The sequence below is a fragment of the Salvelinus namaycush genome, chromosome 14 (genome assembly GCF_016432855.1).
Source record: "Salvelinus namaycush isolate Seneca chromosome 14, SaNama_1.0, whole genome shotgun sequence".
Classification (NCBI taxonomy): Eukaryota; Metazoa; Chordata; class Actinopteri; order Salmoniformes; family Salmonidae; genus Salvelinus; species Salvelinus namaycush.
In genome coordinates this window covers 36,264,657-36,287,608 of record NC_052320.1, presented here as the reverse complement: position 1 = coordinate 36,287,608, position 22,952 = coordinate 36,264,657, and the positions used below count along the sequence as shown (strand labels likewise).

The window sequence follows — 22,952 nt, the reverse complement described above, 5'->3', positions numbered from 1 at the left end:
GGAATAGGCTTTGTCGTGCCCTCTTTACGACTGTCTTGGTGTGTTTGGACCATTCTAGTTTGTTGGTGATGGACACCAAGGAACTTAAAGCTCTCAACCTGCTCCACTACAGCTCTGTCGATGAGAATGGGGGCGTTCTCGGTCCTCCTTTTCCTGTAGACCACAATCATCTGGATTGCTAATGCTGTGTATCGGAGTATAGACAGAGTGAGGACAGTAACATTTGTACTCTCAACAACAACAAAAATTGTTTAAGGAAAATGTTTTTATATATATATATATATATATATATATATATATATATATATATATATATATATATGTTTAGCTAACATAATATAATTTAAATGTATGCATTAAGGTGTATGTAATATAATAAACTAGTCAAAAAAGAATGTAGATTTTAAAAAATGCATTTCTATAGCTTCCAAAATATTTTTTTACAACGGAGGACTACCAAGATGGCTGTGGTGTGGCTTAAAAACAGCGCCCCCTGGTAGTCATGCAGGGTTCATACACATCATTGGTCCTGCCATGGGACCCTGCAATCCAGAGCTCCGGGTGCCAAGCGCACCTAACGGTACATACTGTAGCTTGTCCTCATATTTAACCAAGACTCATCTTCAGTAGGCGGATGGATTTGAGGCTCTCAAGAGTTTATTATAGGGCAGACTCTTTCACGTGATATTTATTTTGCAACTACAGATGACTAAAGTTATATCATTTTCAATCATGAGGACCTTGATTTTGATTGTATTGCTTACTGCACAGCCATCACCCTCAATTGTAATTTTATTTATCCTATAAAAAACAGGCACATTTTATGTGAAAAAGCTTTGATGCAATATTCATCTTTTGAATTGTTGTTTATTTAAAATCTACAGTGTTACCTGTGAGAAATTAGAAGATGGTGAGTTAGTAGTCCAGGGATGGTTCACTCAGATTACAAAATATTTGTGTTCTCACCTTGAAGGTATGGACAAGGAGAAACTATAATCCACATATGCCAAATTAGTCTCTCTAGTACATAAACTGTTTCTGGACCTGCAAGGGGCACTATTGATGTTCGCTACATTGGTGTCAGAAGTGGGACGCTGTCAATAAATAATGGGTTATTTTTTTCCACAAGGGATACCACCGGAATGGACAGAGATTCCTGAGGCCAGTCCTTCTCATCTGTGTGCACTCAAAGTTGCTCTCCTGCCTGAAGACTGGGGGGCTATTCGGCTGAACATAAGTTAGGTCATCAACATATACAATAGGGAAAGCTTATATGAATTAAATGCATGATATAAATCGATTTGGTGAATTTACAGTGATGCATGTAATAGCAACACATCATAATGTTTGCAGAAAGCATTCACAATCTCACATGAACTTGGACCCATATAAATGGCAATACATACCGCTGTCGTTATGAACCACCTTTGGGAGAAGTTGACCTCAGTGGTCTCGAACAGGTGGGACTACTATAGCCTATTCCTTTACAGCAAACTTAAAATCACAATCATTAGCTGTATTGCTGAATAATTGGAATAGTGAAAGGTCTATTTGCAAATGTCTAACTCTCTGTATTATGTTCAGGTAAAACTCATTGAGATCATTTCTCTTTTGCATACAGCTGTGGTTCTATCACCTTGCACCTGCAGAGCCAGGTATCCAGCCAATCATCACTGCTTACAATCTCCCGCCACCGGCGATAGGTGAATATTCAAAGTATACGACATGCAATGAATGTACCATATGTTACGTTTTTTTAAAGTATTATTATTATATATTTTTATTCCTCTGTCAATTTAATGGTGATATTCGTTTTTTTATTTATTATAATAACATAAATAATTAGCATATACTGATGGAATTTACACTACACTGAACAAAAATATAAATGCAACATGCAACAATTTCAAAGATTTTACTGAGTTACAGTTCATGTAAGGAAATCTGTCAATTGAAATAAATTCATTAGGCCCTAATCTATGGATTTCACATGATTGGGAATACAGATATGCATCTGTTGGTCACAGATACCTTTAAAAAAAAAGGGAGAGACATGGATCAGAAAACCAGTCAGTATCTGGTGTGACCACCATTTGCCTCATGCAGAGCGACATATCTCCTTTGCATAGAGTTGATCAGGCGGTTGATTGTGGCCTGTGGAATGTTGTCCCACTCCTCTTGAATGGCTGTGCGAAGTTGCTGGATATTGGTGGGAACTGGAACACGCTGTCGTACATGTCGATCCAGATCATCCTAAACATGCTCAATGGGTGACATGTCTGGTGAGTATTGAGGCCATGGAAGAAGTGGGACATTTTAAGCTTCCAGGAATTGTGCACAGATCCTTCCGTCATGGGACCGTGCATTATCATGCTGAAACATGAGGTGATGGCGGCGGATGAATGGCACGACAATGGGCCTCAGGATCTCATCACGGTATCTCTGTGCATTCAAGTTGCCATCGATAAAATGCAATTGTGTTTGTTGTCCGTAGCTTATGCCTGCCCATACCATAACCCCACCGCCACCATGGGACACTCTATTCACAATGTTGACATTAGCAAACCGGTCACCCACATGACAACATACACAAGGTCTGCCATCTGCCTGGTACAGTTGAAACCGGGATTCACTCCTCCAGTGTGCCAGTGGCCATCGAAGGTGAGCATTTGCCCACTGAAGTCGATTATGACGCCGAACTGCAGTCAGGTCAAGACCCTAGTGAGGACGACGAGCATGTAGATGAGCTTCCCTGAGACAATTTCTGGTTGTGCAAACCCAAAGGTTTCTTCAGCTGTCTCGGTGGCAAAATTGATTTGACATAAACTGTGTTCCCTTTTATTGTGCCTTTCCAAGTGGATCAAGAGGAAGAGTCTTTCCACAAGATTGATGACGAGGGAAAACCAGCAAGCCTTCTAATAGTCAGTCTTGGATACTTAGCTGGTGGCACTGGTGGCCTGCTCTCTCTGTGTATGTTTGTTCCAAAGTTACCTACCACCTCTCTTATGTTCTTTGTTTTATAGTAAAATTCCCACTTCACTAAGCTGCCCAAGGCCTTCGAGGTACTTGTTTTCAGTGCTCGTGGTGTACCCTGCAGAAAACCATGTCTTCCAAAGAGCTTTGCTAGCTTTCGCTGAGTGGCATGGTGTCTTAAATTGGACACGGTTGCCCCCCTGTGGCTAAATATGGAAGTCAAGTCTGTAACACATCCCTCTCTTCCAGCCTTGCTTTCCTCCAAAGCAGTGCCCAAACAAACTGACAGGCAACAACTTTGTTTTGAGAAATTCTTCAAGAATTCTCAACCAGATTAAGCATGTTTATAAGGTACCTCTGTATACACCCTGATATGCTTAATCCGTCTTTTGTTCCTTCTAGGTCTGATAAGGTGTTTGTTGAGTGGAAGGAGAAGGGACTGGCCACAATTGAAGACGTATATATAGATAAGCAATTAGCATCATTCATCCAATTAAAGAATACATTCAAACTCTCAATTATATTTTATGTTATTTACCATTCAGACACTATATCAAAGGGACATTTCAAAATGTTGATACCCTCCCTGTACAACATTCGTTTTGGTCCGCTACAGCACCCTCCCAACTCAAAACACCTCATCTCACAGTTTGTCTCCAACTATACTAGTCATCTCAAGGAGACCTGGGGTAAAGAGTTCAGTATTGAGATCTCAGATGATCTATGGGGAGAAGCCCTGTCTAGAATTCACTCCTGTTCAATCAATGAAAATATCAATTAATACAATACAAAGTCATGCATAGACTTCATTACTCCAAAACCAAATTACATAGAATTTACCCCCAGGTCTCCCCACTGTGTGACAAATGTGAAGCTTCAGAGGATTCATTTACTCATCTTTTTTGTCTCTGCCCCCTAAATAGTATTTTTTGGTGGAACATCTTTGATTGGTATTCAAAGGTATATGAGAAGGCCATTGAACCTGACCCAGAACTCGCTCTCTTTTGCTGCTCAGAGTCTGTTCTAAGATCGTCCTGTGAGGAACAACAGGCTCTGATGTTTGGAATGGTGGCTGCAAAACAAATTATCCTCACAGAATGGAAGTTAGCTATCCCCCTTGCTTCCGTAGATGGCAAGCAGAAAAGATGAACATCGAACATTAAAAAAAAAAAAAAAATCAGGACTAACTCCTCCAGAAGATTTCAAGATTTGGGGGTCCGTTTCCTGACTTTCTGGACTGATTGTGATCACTGATTAGGAACGCTTATTTTTTGTTGTAACTGTCATAGTGTTCTTCTATTCTTGTCCCATGTCTTGCTTAGGCAATACTTCACTTCATATGTCTGGTAGCTGTTTTTGTTTGTTATTTTTGTTTTGTACTAAATTGTAAAAGAAAATCATTTGGGAAAAAATGCATTCGGATATATAGCCTTTTTCTGTCTATTTAAGGTCTCACAGTTGACAGTGCATGTCAGAGCAAAAACCAGGCCATGAGGTCGAAGGAATACTTTCTGAAGGCACTGTAATTATCGTCTCCCTTTACTACTGGTCTGTAGGATGCCTTGCACGGTAGTAAACCCCCACGGAAGTAGCATTGGAGGCGACTTTGTCAAATATATCTATAACTAACCCAAGATAGTTCATCTGTGTCTTTTAGTGGGTGCAAATGAAGCATAGTGGAAAGAACAAGCAAGTAGGTGGATAAAGCCAAGCACAAGCTAGCGAGATCCTATTGGCGTGTTGTAGAACGTTTTAGGGAACGCCTCCTCTGTGAAGTGCGCCTGTGCACAAACCCATTCGGTCTGTATTGATGTTGCATGTAATTGTGTGGACTAAAGAAGGACATAGCCTACTGTCTGAACTAAATTACCTACCTAACTCACATTCGACTGAAAATGTATCAACTACAGTTATTGCGTGTGTTTTTAAATGAGCGTTTAACCGCGGCTGCCGTGGAGATTTTCGGGGCAGTTGAGAAAACGGTAGTGGAGTACCAGGAGGAGAATGATCGGCTACGGAGATTGCTGTGGACCACGCCAGAGATAAAACAATGTAGAATAGGTTCGTATGCTAATCTACTGATAGATAGTTCTACTCAATCAATTAACTGTTTAAGCTACCAGCGATCACCATTTCAACCATGTTAAGGAGTTGTTTTTAAACTTTTACCGTACATGTATAAAAACAATGTCTGTGTCGCAAAAACGTTTGTTTACGGATGTAACCGTGGTTCTCTGATTAGAGAGCGACCCATGGGAAGAATGTAGAATGCTTGAATTCCTTATAGAAAACACGGACGAGTGTTTTTTTATTAGTGAATTTACATGTATGAATATAACATTTTTCCATTAGCACAATTAGATTTTTGAAGTAAAATTGTTTTTCTTTATCATTATTATAGTTAAGGAAAACGAGCAGCACATTCTCCCATAAAAAACAAAAGTCATCAAGAATGTTAAAAATTATAAAACTATGAATATCTTTCCATTATTTTTTTTACATGTAGACAATGCCAAAATAAATGCAAAACTGTTTCTGGATGCTCAACACAAAAAGTTCAGTTAATATACATTTAGTCAGGTAATGATTCGCAGGGTAATACTTATGGATCATTCTGAAAGAGACCTCTTTGACCTTGTTAACAAGCAGGTATTTGTGTGGTAATAACCAGACTTTTTTTTTAACCAAACAGATATTATTGACAAATGTATTCCAGTAAGTTGTGACATAAGAAATGTATGCAATATCCCTTTCAAGTAAAGCACAAATAGTTCCGAGGGAGCAAGGAGAAACACATTTTTCCTATTGGAGAGTCAACTGGAATAGCATCAAAGACTATGGCGAACTTTCTAGGTGTAACAGGGATATTGTAACGAGATAAAAATTACTCATAATTGAGTAACAATCCTTCTGCATTAAAAAGTTGACTCATCAGCAGGATATGATTATTGAACCAGTTCTTAAAAAATAAAGACTTCTTTCTATACAAAATATCCTTATTGCTCCAAATGAAATACCTATGCTGGGAAAAATTATGTTTATATATTAACGACTATGCTAAGAATACTTGTCTATGAAAAGCAGATCATTTTGTAGGAAACTTATCAATGTTATAGTTACAAAGTAACATAACATTTAAGCCACCAAAATGGGAGAAGATATAATGAGGGATGAAATTCCAAATTGAAGTTGGAATGTTTAAGAAATGTTGAGCCCAATTTATCTTAAAAGTATTATTCAAAGTAGGAAAATCTAAAAAATTGAGACCACCATATTCATATGTGTTCATAACGACAGATTTCCAAATATAATATGTACAATTTTTCCAGATGAAGTTGAAAAGCATCTGGTCAACCACTTTACCTATTATGTTGTCAAGATGTAGGGGCTGGGCTGCATAAGTAAGTCTGGAGATACCTTCAGCTTTAGAAAGCAATACTCGACCTTTCAAGGATAAATCCCTCTGCAACCAATGGTTCAGCTTCTTTTCGTTTTTTTCAATAATAGGTATGAAATTTAATGAGCATCTTTCCTGTTGATCCTTAGATATGGTAATCCCAAGGTATGTTACTTTTTCCTTTACTGGAATATTGCATAAAGAGGGTATCACGCAGTCTTTAACAGCAAACAATTCACACAAAGACCAGATGCTTTGGAAAATGTTTATATTTATCACATTGACTGCTCTAGGAATCTGGTCAGCATCTTTCAAAAAGAGGGTGGTGTCATCTGCAAGCTGACTTATGGTAATATCTCTGTCAGCAATAGAGATCCCTTTTATATCGCTGGATTTAACAAAACTTGTAAGAAGTTGGGTTGCAAGCAGGAAGCGGTAAGGTGAAATTGGGCAACCTTTTTTGATACAGTGGAACAAATTATGTTCCACTGTATCAAAGGCTTTAGAAAAGTCTAAGAAGACAATAAAACTATCTTGGAAGATTAGATCAGAATAGTCTAACACCAGTCAGATATTATTAGATATATGTATATTCCTCATGAAGCCAGATTGGGTCTCTTCTATAATTGAGTCTAATACTGCCTTCATTCTTTTTGCAAATATAGAGGCTAATATTTTGTAGTCGTTATTGAGCAGACAGATTGGACGCCAATTATCAAGGAGAAGCAAGTCTTTCTATGGCTTAGGTATTAATGTAATCAGACCTTGAGTCAAACTGGGAGGGAGAGCATTATTTACAATGCTTTCAGAAAAGTCCTCCAACAGAAATGGGGCTAACTGTTGACAAAAAGTTTTGTAAAACTCAGCAGATATACCATCAGTCCCAGGAGACTTATTTTTTAAAAGTTGTTCAATAGAATAAATTATCTCTTCAACTGTAATAGGGTCATCACACTGTTCCCTCTCAGCCTCCCCAATATATTTCACATCCCCCAGAGAGTCCAAAAAAAGAGTTGAGGAAACCTCACAATACTTAGAACTATATAAATTCATGTAGAAGTTGCAGCTAAAGTTAGAGATTAATTTGGGATCATCTGTGATGAGACCATTCATATTTAATTGTTGAATTGTATTATTTTTAGAGTGGTATTTTTCTAACCTGAAAAAATTTGATGAATTTTGTTCACCCTCTAGCAGCTTCTTCCTAGATCTGACAAAGGCTCCCTCTGCTTTCAGTTTATACATATCATCCAAGTTGTAGCTCAAACAGAACAGACTTGTCCTCCTCTGAGAGACTTTCAACAGGCTTTTGAACAAGAGAGGTGACCTTAGTAATTACATTTTCTTCCTCAGCTCTCCTCGTCTTGGCAAGAATACTCCCATATTTTCTTAAATATTTTCTAACCTCATATTTAAAAAGCTCCCAGTTATTACTGTATGAATTGTCATTTATAGCTTTGTTCCAGAAGTTTGTAATTAAATTGGTTATCTCCATCTTGACCAACTCATGGTTTAATATAGAGATATTAAGCTTCCAGTAGGATTCTCTGCCAAGGCCATAATCAGAGATTAAAAGTTTAATGTCAATATAAATAGCTCTATGATCAGTAAGGGGAGTGGCAAGGATGTTAACAGAAATACCCTGATCATTAAAACATTTAGACACCGGACAAAAATCTATGCGTGATTGTCTGGAGCGGGCCTCATTACTCCAAGTGAAAGACTTGTCATTAGGAAACTCTACTCAGAGAGAACGTTTTCTTTCATTTTCGTAACGGGTCACCAAAGAGGCTGGGAGAGGCTGTACCAAAGAGGTATTTCAGAAAACAGAGTGTGATAATTAACCATATAACCAGGGCACGCTCCAGGCAGAAGCAACATAAGCAGTCGCTTAGGACCCCAGACCACTCATAATTATAATAATGCATAAAAAAATATATACACATACACTACTGTTCAAAAGTAACACCTTTATTTAACTAGGCAAGTCAGTTAAGAACACATTCTTATTTTCAATGACTGCCTAGGAACGGTGGGTTAACTGCCTTGTTCAGGCAGAACGACAGATTTTTACCTTGTCAGCTCGGGGGATCCAATCTTGCAACCTTACAGTTAACTAGTCCAACGTTCTAACCACCTGATTACATTGCACTCCACGAGGAGCCTGCCTGTTACGCGAATGCAGTAAGAAGCCAAGGTAAGTTTCTAGCTAGCATTAAACTTACCTTACAAAAAACAATCAATCATAATCACTAGTTAACTACACATGGTTGATGATATTACTAGTTTATCTAGCGTGTCCTGCGTTGCATATAATGATGCGGTGCGCATTCGCAAAAAAGGACTGTCGTTGCTCCAACGTGTACCTAACCATAAACATCAATGCCTTTCTTAAAATCAATACACAAGTATATATTTTTAAACCTGCATATTTAGTTAATATTGCCTGCTAACATGAATTTCTTTTAACTAGGAAAATTGTGTCACTTCTCTTGCAACAGAGTCAGGGTATATGCAGCAATTTTGGCCGCCTGGCTCGTTGCGAACTGTGTGAAGACTATTTCTTCCTAACAAAGACAGCCAACTTCGCCAATTTAACAAAAGCGCATTTGCAAAAAAAGCACAATCGTTGCACGACTGTACCTAACCATAAACATCAATGCCTTTCTTAAAATCAATACACAGAAGTATATATTTTTAAACCTGCAAAAGAAATCCAGGTTAGCAGGCAATATTAACCAGGTGAAATTGTGCCACTTTTCTTGCGTTCATTGCACGCAGAGTCAGGGTATATGCAACAGTTTGGGCCGCCTGGCTCGTTGCGAACTAATTTGCCAGACTTTTACGTAATTATGACATAACATTGAAGGTTGTGCAATGTAACAGGAATATTTAGACTTATGGATGCCACCCGTTAGATAAAATACGGAACGGTTCCGTATTTCACTGAAAGAATAAACGTTTTGTTTTCGAGATGATAGTTTCCGGATTCGACCATATTAATGACCTAAGGCTCGTATTTCTGTGTGTTATTATGTTATAATTAAGTCTATGATGTGATAGAGCAGTCTGACTGAGCGATGGTAGGCACCAGCAGGCTCGTAAGCACTCATTCAAACAGCACTTTCGTGCGTTTTGCCAGCAGCTCGTCGCAATGCTTCAAGCATTGCGCTGTTTATGACTTCAAGCCTATCAACTCCCGAGATTAGGCTGGTGTAACCGATGTGAAATGGCTAGCTAGTTAGCGGGGTGCGCGCTAATAGCGTTTCAAACGTCACTCGCTCTGAGACTTGGAGTAGTTGTTCCCCTTGCTCTGCATGGGTAACGCTGCTTCGAGGGTGGCTGTTGTCGATGTGTTCCTGGTTCGAGCCCAGGTAGCGGCGAGGAGAGGGATGGAAGCTATACTGTTACACTGGCAATACTAAAGTTCCTATAAGAACATCCAATAGTCAAAGGTATATGAAATACAAATCGTATAGAGAGAAATAGTCCTATAATAACTACAACCTAAAACTTCTTACCTGGGAATATTGAAGACTCATGTTAAAAGGAACCACCAGCTTTCATATGCTCTCATGTTCTGAGCAAGGAACTTAAACGTTAGCTTTCTTACATGGCACATATTGCACTTTTACTTTCTTCTCCAACACTTTGTTTTTGCATTATTTAAACCAAATTGAACATGTTTCATTATTTATTTGAGGCTAAATTGATTTTATTGATGTATTATATTAAGTTAAAATAAGTGTTCATTCAGTATTGTTGTAATTGTCATTATTACAAATATATTTAAAAAATCGTCCGATTAATCGGTATCGGCTTTTTTTGGTCCTCCAATAATCGGTATCGGTATCGGCGTTGAAAAATCACAATCGGTCGATCTCTAAAGGGGATGAATGAGAATATGTACATATAAATATATGGATGAGCAATGGCGTGCGGCATATGCAAGATGCAGTAGATGGTGAAGAATACAGTATATACATATGAGATGAGTAATGTAGGATATGTAAACATTATTAAAGTGGCGTTATTTAAAGTGCCTAGTGATACCTTTATTGAGTCTGTTTATTTAAGTAGTCAGAGATTTGAGTCTGTATGTTGGCAGCAGCCTCTCTATGTTAGTGATGGCTGTTTAACAGTCTGATGGCCTTGAGATAGAAGCTGTTTTTCAGTCTCTCGGCCCCAGCTATGATGCACCTGTACTGACCTCGCCTTCTGGATGATAGCAGGGTGAACAGGCAGTGGCTCGGGTGGTTGTTGTCCTTGATGATTCTTTTGGCCTTCCTGTGACATCGGGTGCTGTAGGTGTCCTGGAGGGCAGGTAGTTTGCCCCCGGTGATGCGTTGTGCAGACTGTACTACCCTCTGGAGAGCCTTGAGGTTGAAGGCGGTGCAATTGCCGTACCAGGCGGTGATACAGCCCGACAGGATGCTCTCGATTGTGCGTCTGTAAAAGTTTGTGAGTGTTTTAGAAGACAAGCCAAATTTCTTCAGCCCCCTGAGGTTGAAGAGGCGCTGTTGCGCCTTCTTCACCACTCTGTCTGTGTGGGTGGACCATTTCAGTTTGTCCGTGATGCCGAGGAACTTAAAACTTTCCACCTTCTCCACTACTGTGCCATCGATGTGGATAGGGTGTGCTCCCTCTGCTGTTTCCTGAAGTTCACGATTATCTCCTTTGTTTTGTTGACGTTGAGTGAGAGGTTATTTTCCTGACACCACACTCCGAGGGCCCTCATCTCCTCCCTGTAGGCTGTCTCGTCGTTGTTGGTAATCAGGCCTACCACTGTAGTGTCGTTTGCAAACTTGATGATTGAGTTGGAAGCGTGCATGGCCACGCTCTCATGGGTGAACAGGGAGTACAGAAGAGGGCTGAGAACGCACCCTTGTGGGGCCCCAGTGTTGAGGATCACCGGGGTGGAGATGTTGGTTCCTACCTTCACCACCTGGGGGCACCCCGTCAGAAAGTCCAGGACCCAGATGCACAGGGCGGGGTCGAGACCCAGGGTCTCGAGCTTAATGATGAATTTGGAGGGTACTATGGTGTTAAATGCTGAACTGTAGTCAATGAACAGCATTCTTACATAGGTATTCCTCTTGTCCAGATTGGATAGGGCAGTGTGATGGCGATTGCATCATCAGTGGACCTATTTGGGCGGTAAGAAAATTGGAATGGGTATAGGGTGTCAGGTAGGTTGGAGGTGATATGGTCCTTGACTAGTCTCTCAAAGCACTTCATGATGACGGAAGTGAGTGCAATGGGGCGATAGTAATTTAGTTCAGTTACCTTAGCTTTCTTGGGAACAGGAACAATGGTGGCCATCTTAAAGCATGTGGGGACAACAGACTGGGATAGGGATTAGTTGAATATGTCCGTAAACACACCAGCCAGCTGGTCTGCGCATGCTCTGAGGACGCGGCTAGGGATGCCGTCTGGGCCGGCAGCCTTGGGAGGGTTAACACGTTTAAATGTTTTACTCACATTGGCCACGGAGAAGGAGAGCTCACAGGCTTTGATAGAGGTCCGTGTCAGTGGCACTGTATTGTCTTCAAAGAGAGCAAAGAAGTTGTTTAATTTGTCTGGGAGCAAGACGTTGATGTCCGCGACAGGGCTGGTTTTCTTTTTGTAATCCGTGATTGATTGTAGACCCTGCCACATACGTCTCGTGTTTGAGCCGTTGAATTGCGACTCTACTTTGTCTCTATACTGACGCTTTGCTTGTTTGATTGTCTTGCGGAGGAAATAGCTGCACTGTTTGTATTCAGTCGTGTTTCCGGTCGCCTTGCCATGATTAAAAGCGGTGGTTCGCACTTTCAGTTTGCGCGAATTCTGCCATCAATCCACGGTTTCTGGTTAGGGAAGGTTTTAATGGTCACAGAGGGTACGACATCTCCGATGCACTTGCTAATAAAGTTGCTTACCGAGTCAGCGTATACATCAACGTTATTGTCAGAGGTTATCCGGAACATATCCCTGTCCACGTGATCGAAGCAACCATCACTCCTGTGTTCCAATGGCACGTTATGTTAGCTAATCCAAGTTTATAATTTTGAAAGGCTAATTGATCATTAGAAAACCCTTTTGCAATTATGTTAGCACAGCTGAAAACTGTTGTTCTGATTAAAGAATCAATAAAACTGGCCTTCTTTAGACTAGTTGAGTATCTGGAGCATCAGCATTTGTGGGTTCGATTACAGGCTCAAAATGGCTAGAAACAAAGAACTTTCTTCTGAAACTCGTCAGTCTATTCTTGTTCTGAGAAATTAAGGATATTCCCTGCGAGAAATTGCCAAGAAACTGAAGATCTCGTACAACGCTGTGTACTACTCCCTTCACAGAACAGCGCAAACTGGCTCTAACCAGAATAGAAAGAGGAGTGGGAGGCCCCAGTGCACAACTGAGCAAGAGGACAAGTACATTAGAGTGTCTGGTTTGAGAAACAGAAACGTAGGAGTCAGAGAAACGTAGGAGTCAGGGTCCTGAAGTACTTAGACGATTGGCTAATATGTGCAGGATCATCAATCCTTGGCATACACATCCATGGTCTCACATCACCTCTCAGAGTTGGGATGAACAATGAACTTGGGAAAGAGTTCTCTGAACAGGAGCTAGCACTGAGCTTATCCACTTTGAAAGTGCGAGGGGCGAGCGAAAGGCCCGAATGGTAGAACGCAAAACTAAAAAACATGTTTTTCGAAGGCAAATCTCAGTTATTTTCTGTGTGCTGGTAGAATTGGGATATGAATGTATGCGTCGTTCCGGTCCACTGTGGTGAACCAATCCCTGGTTGTACTGACTGAACGGGGGAAATGGCCAAAACCATTCTCATCTGCTCCATGAACTGTATCTAAGCGAGAGCATATGCTTGGCATGGCAGGGGTTTTGTCATTTGGCGTGCTCCAAGTGCATTGGAGCTCACGCACAGAGTCTTTGAACAACAGGAGAACTGAATTCATCAAACTTGGATGTGGATACCATGGCAGTAGGTGCATGTTCCACATTGAGCTTCCTGCTTGCCCTCTCAAAGATTTCAGACAAGGATATTTTCTGGTCGACCGTCACTGCCAAGCTGGTGGCTGAAACTGGACGATGCTAGGGCTGTGGTACATAGCATCAGAGTGCTCATAGTCTGTGTCATAAGAGTGGGAGGCTCTTGTGGACAGGACATCAGTGTCTTCCGATTCAACAACCACGCTCTGTTCAGAGGTAAGGGTTGGGTTTGGTACCGGCAGGGGAATCCTGGCCAGAATGTGCTCGAAGGCAGACCCTATGGTTGCCGTACAACTGTCCAGTGACTTAATCTCCTTGCACATCTCTGTGCATTGAGATTTGTGCCTACGCGAGGATCATTGATGGGATTTATTGGGCGGAGACTAAGTGGTTTGGAATGATCATTGATCTGTGTAGCAGACTCATCTGATAAATATCCGGAGGCTCCGCCCCCAAAGCGTGCAAGTCGAGATTTCAATGCTATTGTTTTTTTGACAGTGAGTGCAAGAGCTGCTACCCTGTGCAGCCGCTTGAGCATGTTCAGCTCCCAAGCAAAACATGCGAAAGTGTATGCTCATCTAAGGCTGGGAGTTGGATTTTCACATAAGAGAGGTGTATTCCAAGACAAAGGTAACAAAAAATAGCTTTTTGTTTTGGTGTGTCTCGTGTATTCTTTCGATTGCCTCAGTATCGGCTTCGGATGCTTTGAGAGAAAGTTATACTTACTGTTGGCGCCAACCTGTCATGCTTTGGGGTCGAGACTCCCGCCTAAATATTTATCAAGGTCCGGGCTCGAAACTCCCGCCTATATGAAGCTATCTTACTGGCACAGTCAAGCGTGTACTGTCAGTCTTGGCGTTGGTCGACCTGGTAGCCTATAGCACTGTTGAGCTCTGTGATCACGGCAAAACTCCAAGCGAAGGAGTGGTAATGGTGGTGTGGCAGTCAAGCGGGGACTTCCTCAGTACGAAATCCTCGTCGACCCACTGTGCTGTCAGACTCAGCATGCTCATGGGGCTGACATCGCTGGTCCAAATGTCAGTCTTGAAGCTAATAGCAGTAGCAAGTAGCTCAGGGATGTGCGTTTCAACAATACTGTGTAACTCCGGTAGGGCAACAACTGAAAAATAGCGCCTACTTGGTAGTGTGTACCGGGGCTCGAGGTGCTCGACCAGTCGGCGAAAGCCAACATCATCCACGACAGAGAACGGTTGATTGCCAAGGGCCAATGCCACCCTCCTCTTTCATGTTGACAAAACGGCCTATGACTCTGTCATACAGTACACGCTTTTATTTTTTTGTTGTCCGAGGCTACTTGGCTAAAATACTTGCTCGCTAGCCTAACTTCCTTTCATGGGCAATGTTAGATAGTTAACATTAGCCTTCTACATCTAGCTACATATTGAACTTCCATCCTCTCAGGCCAGTGGCACAATGTATTTTATGGTCGGATCAGAATCGCAGTTAAAATCATTGGCCAGCACGGAGAATTAAGTAAAACCACAAGTCCAAATCCCTATCTCCATCCATGGCTAATTTAGGAAAGGGACAAGTTTAGCTAGTAGCTAGCTAGCCACCAGAGTACAACAACACATTGAGATGCAACAATTCAAGTTGTTTCTCTCGATTATGTATTTCTCTGTGATAGGAGTGAAGCCAAATCCAAACTGGCTTCCCTTGACACTTTTTATTTGGGTGCGCCAGGACCATTCACAGTTGAGCTCACTCAGTTTAGCTCAATGCTGATGGGCTATTATTTTATACTTTGTTTTTAATCAAGGGAGGCCAAATGCTCGCTGGCTTCAAGATACAAGATACTTTATTGCCACGCAACCAAGGTTGGTGATATGTGTTTACAGTACAGCATGTTAGCTCTGACGTGACGATTATACATATATACCCCAGCCTCACCTCATACAAACATTCACCCACGTTCATTTAACGTATACAGGGTTTACATTCACAATTAGTACAAAGCAGCTAGAATAGCATCACCACAATTCATACATGTAATATCAACAACCCGTGTTCCCATACCAAACTGTAATGGATGACGTGCGAATGCTCTGTATGATGGTTGTGTAAAACTGAACCAGCAGCTGTTGTTTAACCCTGTACCTTTTCAGTTGTCTTAGAAAATACAGTCTCTACTGGGCCTTGATGATGTGGTTGGAGTTGATGTCCCATTTCAGTAAGTCGCTGATGTAAGTGCCGACTAATTTGAAATAATCTGTCAGTGTTATTGGTTGGTCAGTGAATATGACGGGAGCCTTGAGGTTCTTTCTTCTCCTGTAGTCTATTGCTATCTCTGTAGTTTTTGAAGCGTTGAGCATGAGGTCGTTGTCCTTACACCACGTCACCGCCCGAGCCACTTCACAGCGATACTGTGTTTCGTCGTTGTCTGTGATGAGGCCGACTATGGTAGTGTCGTCAGCATATTTAAAGACCTTAACTGAGGTCTCCTGAGATGTAAACTGGTTCGGGAAGAGGGAGTAGAGCAGAGGGGACAGCACGCAGCCTTGTGGAGCTCCAGTTCTGAGGGTCAGAGAGCGAGATGTCAGATTGTGTACCTTGACAGTCTGGCTTCCCTTGTGTTCAATGCTACTGGCATCAACAATGTCATACTCTTTATGACCAGACCACATCAGATAGATGGCCTACACATACAGAGACATAGGAGCGCTGTTTCGCTCGCTCGGATGCTTTCTCCAGTGAGCTACATTCAGCCTTTTGCAAATTGAAGAAAAATTGTCCCCACGTGCAAAGCTGTCATCTAGGCAAAGGGTGGCTACTTTGAAGAATCTCCAACATAAAATATATTTTGATTTGTTTAACACTTCTTTGGTGACTACATGATTCCATATGTGTTATTTCATATTTTTGATGTCTTCACTATTATTCTACAATATAGAAAAAAAGTACAAAAAAATAAAGAAAAATCCTTGAATGAGTAGGTGTCCAAACTTTTGACTGGTACTGTATATATATATTTTGACATGGCCTATTGATCCAAGAGACACCAGATTCTTCTTCTTCTGTGCTATTATTTGCTATTTATCTTGAATCGTGTTATTTTTTATATTGTCTTGTCTCAGTAGGTCACCAGGCTATTAATAGGAGCTAAGCACAATGGTCAGGTCACTCTGGGGAAGACATCAGCTTGACATCGAAATGTCAGTCCCTTGAATTCATCCTGAACAATGGATTGAAGTGGGAAATAAGAAACTCATCTCTGCCTTTTTTGTTTAGTGCTCCAACTCCTTTCTGCCTCGAATTAGTCCTTTTGGACGTTTTACTTGGTAAGCCCTTTTGTTGGATATTTGTCATTGTTGTCGGGCACCCATCCTACTTTCTTTTGTATGCTGTAGCGCGGAGGCCTACCTTAACTCCTGTATAGCTAACCTCTGCTCCTCCTCCCCTTCCCTACAGACTCCCTGCAGCTCTCTCTCGCTGTCTCTGAAGAGGAGGTTCTCCCTGAGCAGCAGCACTGTGAGCAGGAGTGGAGCCCCAGTCTGGGGCAGGAGGACCCCGAGCCCACACAGATTAAAGAGGAACAGGAGGAAGTCAGGACCAGTCAGGAGGAAGAGCAGCTTCAAGGGCTGGAGGCTGATATCATAGAGTTCCAATTCACTCCTTCCTGTGTGAAAAGTGAATGTGATCAGGAGGACCCACTTTGGTCCTTGACTCTTCCCCAAACCCAGACTGTGGAGAACAGAGAGTGTGACTCTATACCAGTGGATCTCAAACCTTTTGGCACTGTGACTCACCTAAAGAGTCTCGCCATTCCCCGTAACCCTCCAGATAATGATAACAATGCCTCCAGCCACAGCTCAGCCATAAGCAGAGACCCAGTAGGACTTGACAGCAGCCCACCATTGGATCCCCACCCACCACTGGAGAAACTTTCTTCCAAACCCAACACGACGTCTAGAAAAACTCACCGCTGCTGTGACTGTGGTGAAATGTTTGCTCCAAAGGCTGACCTGCTGAGGCATGTAACTCTAAACAAGAAGAGACCCAGCGAATGCTGCTTCTGCAAAACCTGTACACTGAAGGCCCATGTCCGACTCTGTCACATGGAGAAACCCTGCACCTGCCCTGATTGTGGCAAGTCATTCAAATACAAAGGAGATCTGTCCAGGCACATGAGGATTCACACAGGAGAGAAATATTTTAGCTGTGGTGACTGTGGGAAAAGTTTCAGTCTCAAGGGGAACCTAATGAAGCATAAACTGACTCACACAGGAGCAAAACCATTTAGCTGTGGTGACTGTGGGAAGAGCTTCAATCGAAAGGAGAACCTAACCATGCATATACGTACTCACACAGGAGAGAAGCCATTTAGCTGTGTTGACTGTGGGAAAAACTTCAGTCTCAAGGGGAACCTAATGAAGCATAAACTGACTCACACGGGAGCAAAACCATTTAGCTGTGGTGACTGTGGGAAAAGCTTCACTGTCAAGGGGAACCTAACCACGCACAAGCTGACTCACACAGGGGAAAAACCATTTAGCTGTGGTGACTGTGGGAAGAGCTTCAATCGCAAGAAAACCCTAACCATGCATATACGTACTCACACAGGGGAGAAATCGTTTAGCTTTAGTGACTGGGAAAAGCTTCAGCGTCAAGAGGAACCTAATTGTGCACAAACGGACTCACACAGGGGAGAAACCATTTAGCTGTGGTGACTGTGAGTAAAGCTTCGGTCAGAAAGGGGACCTAGAGGCTCATACTGACTCAAAGAAGTAATAAACACTTTTAATGTGATGACTGCAGGAAAGATTGAGTGTCAAGGGGAATCTAACCACTCATAAACTGACAAAGGAGTGAAACAACATGGCTGCTCAGTCTGTGGTAAAATGTTCACTCATAAGGCTTCTCTGCTGAAGCACGTCCACAAAGAAAGAAAATAGGATGAAAACTGAAAGACAAATGTAATTAGGACATAGAGATCTGTCAGTAGATGGGAATAAAAAGGCAGGATGTGGACAACACTTTTAGGAAAAGCAAAGCAACTCTGGATCATTAATGCTGTGGGTTTCAGATAAATAAACCTATAATGGATACTTTTGTAATACGTATGTAAATAAAGTTTTGATTTAACTTGATTGATGACTGGAAGTGTGTGGAGATATTTTCCTTCCAGCACCTTCACTAATTTATTTTGAGTGTGCGGTAGATTCTGCCTATTATCTACATGGAATTTTCATCACATGTAAAATATATAGAATAATAAAATAAGATTTTAAAATAAAAAAAATTGAATGACTTATCTGTAAAACATGATCCTAAATATAACACATCAATTTAGTGAATACCATTGGTGTTTAATATGAAGCTTTCAGCATGAAATATCTTTTTACTTTTATTTATTTTACTATGTCTTTGTTTTAAATGTTTTAGCGCAGTTGTGAAAAAAGTAAATAGTTGGAAGAGTTGCAGAGGGAATTGAAAATAAGGCCATTGTTAATGAATGCTTTTTGTTGGTATTAATTAGGCTATTTTCTCTTGAAACATATGGTCTCTACTAGAAACTCATGGACAATATGGATGAAAAAAAAAAAAGTAATACTTTATATGATTAGAATTTTTAAGTTATTCAAAGTCAAATTTATTCAAGTATAAATTACCATAGATTGCCATAGATTACCTGTTAATGACCAAAAATGATGGTAACACTGGTAATTTACCGGTAGTTTTACAACCCAAGGCCAGACTGCTGTTATTGATACATTAAATATATACTTTCCAGAAAAGAGCTCCTTTAATTTTTCCAAGACTATTTCTCATCCATTTTGACCTAATGCTGCTCATTCATGATATTGTTTAATCTTGTACAGAGTAATGATATAGTGTCGACTCATGATTAATAATTGATTCTCCCAGATCATCCTATACTTATGATAACCGGGTCGTTCCACGAATAGAGTACAACATGAAGAAGGTACAACAAAACCTATTCCCCCTCAGGAGACTGAAAAGATTTGGCATGGGTCCTCAGATCCTCAAAAGGTTCTACAGCTGCACCATCGAGAGCATCCTGATGGGTTGCATCACTGCCTGGTATGGCAACTGCTCGGCCTCTTTTCAGCAAGGCACTACAGAGGGTTGTGCATATGGCCCAGGACCTCTATACCAGGTGGTGTCAGAGGAAGGCCCTAAACATTGTCAAAGACTCCAGCCACCCTAGTCATAGACTGTTCTCTCTGCTACCGCATGGCAAGCGCTACCGGAGCACCAAGTCTAGGTCCAAGAGGCTTCTAAACAGCTTCTACCCCAAGCCATAAGACTCCTGAACACCTAATCAACTGGCTACCTAGACTATTTGCATTACCCACCCCACTTTTACGCTGCTGCTACTCTCTGTTATTATCTATGCATAGTCACTTTAATAACTCCACCTACATGTACATATTACCTCAATTACCTCAACTAACCCCCGCACATTGCCCCCGCACATTGACTCTGTACCCCGTGTATATAGCCTCGCTATTGTTATCTTACTGCTGCTCTTTAATTATTTGTTACTTTTTAAAAATTGTTATCCCATTTTCTCCCCAATTTTTCGTGGTATCCAATCGCTAGTAATTACTATCTTGTCTCATCGCTACAACTCCCGTACGGGCTCGGGAGAGACAAAGGTCGAAAGCTATGCGTCCTCCGAAGCACAACCCAACCAAGCCGCACTGCTTCTTAACACAGCGCGCCTCCAACCCGGAAGCCAGCCGCACCAATGTGTCGGAGGAAACACCGTGTACCTGGCCCCCTTGGTTAGCACGCACTGCGCCCGGCCCGCCACAGGAGTCGCTGGAGCGCGATGAGACAAGGATATCCCTACCGGCCAAACCCTCGCTAACCCGGACGACGCTATGCCAATTGTGCGTCGCCCCACGGACCTCCCGGTGGCGCAGCTAGCACTTCGATGCAGTGCTCTAGACCACTGCGCCACCCGGGAGGCCCTCACTATTTGTTACTTTTATTTCTTATTTTTTAGGTATTTTTCTTAACTGCATTGTTGGTTAAGGGCTTGTAAGTAAACATTTGACCTGTTGTATTCGGCGCATGTGACAAATAACATTTGATATGATTTGAATTTGCATTCCACGAATAGAGTACATTTAGCGTCCCTTTGATATTTTAAGTAGAAATTGTGCACCAACATTGCATTTTAAAAGCCCTTTATATTAAAATAAGTGCCTTTAAATATATACCACATGGAAATGTGTATAAATTAGTTGCTAAAGTGCCAATAATTAGCATTTTTACTTAGTCACGCTTTTCCAACTTCTAGGAAGATTTTAACTGACTTTAACCGAAAACTTCTCCAAGTTTTCACCATCATTGTAAAGCCCTAGTTATGTTCTTGCTTTGACAGTCATTTTTTAAGATTATTATTTATTTCATGTGATTAGTGATTCATTTACGTCTTTCCCTAATTTTAAGGTCAACCCTCTTACATGAACTGAATTCTTATTTTAATATGGTGAAACTATATTATATTCAAATTTGGTTAAATAATACTGTAACAGCAGGTGAGTGGCTCTTTTTGGCAATTTTCTGGTGTTTTGTGCTTGAAAACTGACAATGTCAAGCATAACATTCAACCCTGTTACTCATCGATAGATAGGCTAGAACTTTTTTAACAATATATATTTTTGGGTGAAGCTTGCCTTCAATTGCCCCTACCTGTTGCACGTGTAGGTGAAAATTCATGACTATGTTGATTTTCCAGTATCCAGACTGTTCTCCCATAAGTATTGAGACAGAAAACATAGGGTTAATTAATAGACATGTTGTAAGCAGAATAAAGGCTTAGCTCAGGAGAATGTACAGACTGGGTCAACATGGAGTTAATCACTAGACATGCAAAAACAAGAACCTAAGCAGAAAATGTATGGATGTGCTGTTATAGGCCTGAGGGAAGTAATTACCTTGTCCTATGACTAGCGTTGAGACATACAATTGCATTATGTATGTATGTCTGTGCCATTACAGGCTTGGGGAGAGCCATTGTGTAGTCCCATGAGGATCATGGGACAGACACGCGCATTTGTGTATGGATAAGCCAATAGAATCGTTAAACAAGCAAGAATTGAGACAGAAAGATAATGGTGGCAAGAGGCCAAGGGGTGTTAATCATCTACATAGAGGGGAGTGACCATGTGTGTTATCTGAAAGTGGAAACCTATAAAGCCTGAGGTCTGTGGCAAGATAATTCAGTTCTTCCATGGAATTGCACGGGCTTTGTTACTTTGTAATAAAGTCTAATTGAATTTACAAGTTCCGGTATCTGTGAAATATTTTGATTCAATATTCCACAACACACGCTACACGTTTCCATTCCCCCTGTCACAAGGGATTTATGGCTGATTTACTTCAATTGCACTTTATTGGTACTATAGTATTTTTTATTTAATCCCTTGAGATAGGAAATCATGTTTTTTTTAATGCAGTTGAACATGTGCTCTTTATGACAGGATGTTAAAACTAGGTGAAGCGATGTACTCTATTCGTGGAAAGACTTAATCAACCACGGTTTGTATACATGTAGTTATCGTGTTCCTTTACTACTGGTCTGTAGGCTGCCTTGCACGGTAGTAAAAACCCTTCCATCTGGCCGGCGCTTTTTTTTGCGTTTCTGGGCTCGCCTCCGATCGGAAACAAGGAATTTTCAAAAATGATTTGACTAGAACACAGAAGTAGGTTTGAAGACGACTCTAGCACAGAGTTTATAAACCCAGAGGTGCAACCATAGAAATAATAATTTATTATTATTTCTATGGGCGCAACATCGCGAGACTTCCGGGAACGCTTGCGAAACAAACCAAACAGACCATGCCTTGGTTTGGGGTTTGAGAAATCAATGAGCGAAGTGAAAATTCTTCCTTAGTTGTTTAGTAGTTGAACATGTTATTACTCCAAACTCGTGAAGGTGGCAGACATGTTTTTGACGAAAATGAAAACGTATTTTTGATTTGACGGTCTGCACATGCGCAGTTCGGCGCGAGACTACCATTTGACCCGATGACTCTAGTTTGGAGTTTGACCTCCGTTCTACCAGCAAGAATAAGGCTGTGACCTCGGGGATTTTCCTTCAAAATAATAGTCCTGCAATGAAGATCGTGAAAAATAATACAAATGGTCGAAATTCATAACATTTTATAAGGAAATGTTAGCAGACTTAGTATTTTGTTTAACAATATTAAAAAAGGAATAAAGTTAATCGCCTTTATAGCACAAGTAATATTATAGCATTGACATTATTGTTAACAGCATTAAAAGTAATGATTACTAGTTATCATGTACAACAATAATACGAATAACAAAACATTACACCCAGAGGAGCGTCACCGCTCATTTTTGCGGTTCCTGAAAAGTGGCCAATCAGCTTAAATCCAATAGTTTTTTTTCACACTGGAAATACATATTGCACAGTAAAATAAGTTGTATCGCAGTAAAAGGGGGGTCCAGTCTACTCAGGAGCACTTTTGGTTTCCAAATCTACAAAGTTTACATTCAGAGGAGCGTCGCTGCTCATTTGCAGATAATTTTGTACGGTGCAATAAATAATAGTACTTAACAAAACATTGTT

The 22,952-nt window shown here is 41.1% G+C and overlaps 1 protein-coding gene across 1 annotated transcript; it reads left to right on the top strand.

The window, feature by feature from the left end:
- Positions 1-14,290: 14,290 nt before the first annotated feature.
- LOC120058730 (gastrula zinc finger protein XlCGF57.1-like) lies at positions 14,291-18,562 on the top strand. Its single transcript, XM_039007472.1, has 2 exons — positions 14,291-14,324; positions 16,790-18,562. The coding sequence occupies exons 1-2, from the start codon at positions 14,291-14,293 to the stop codon at positions 18,037-18,039; spliced, it is 1,284 nt and encodes a 427-aa protein (XP_038863400.1). The 3' UTR covers positions 18,040-18,562.
- The last annotated feature ends 4,390 nt before the right edge of the window (positions 18,563-22,952 follow it).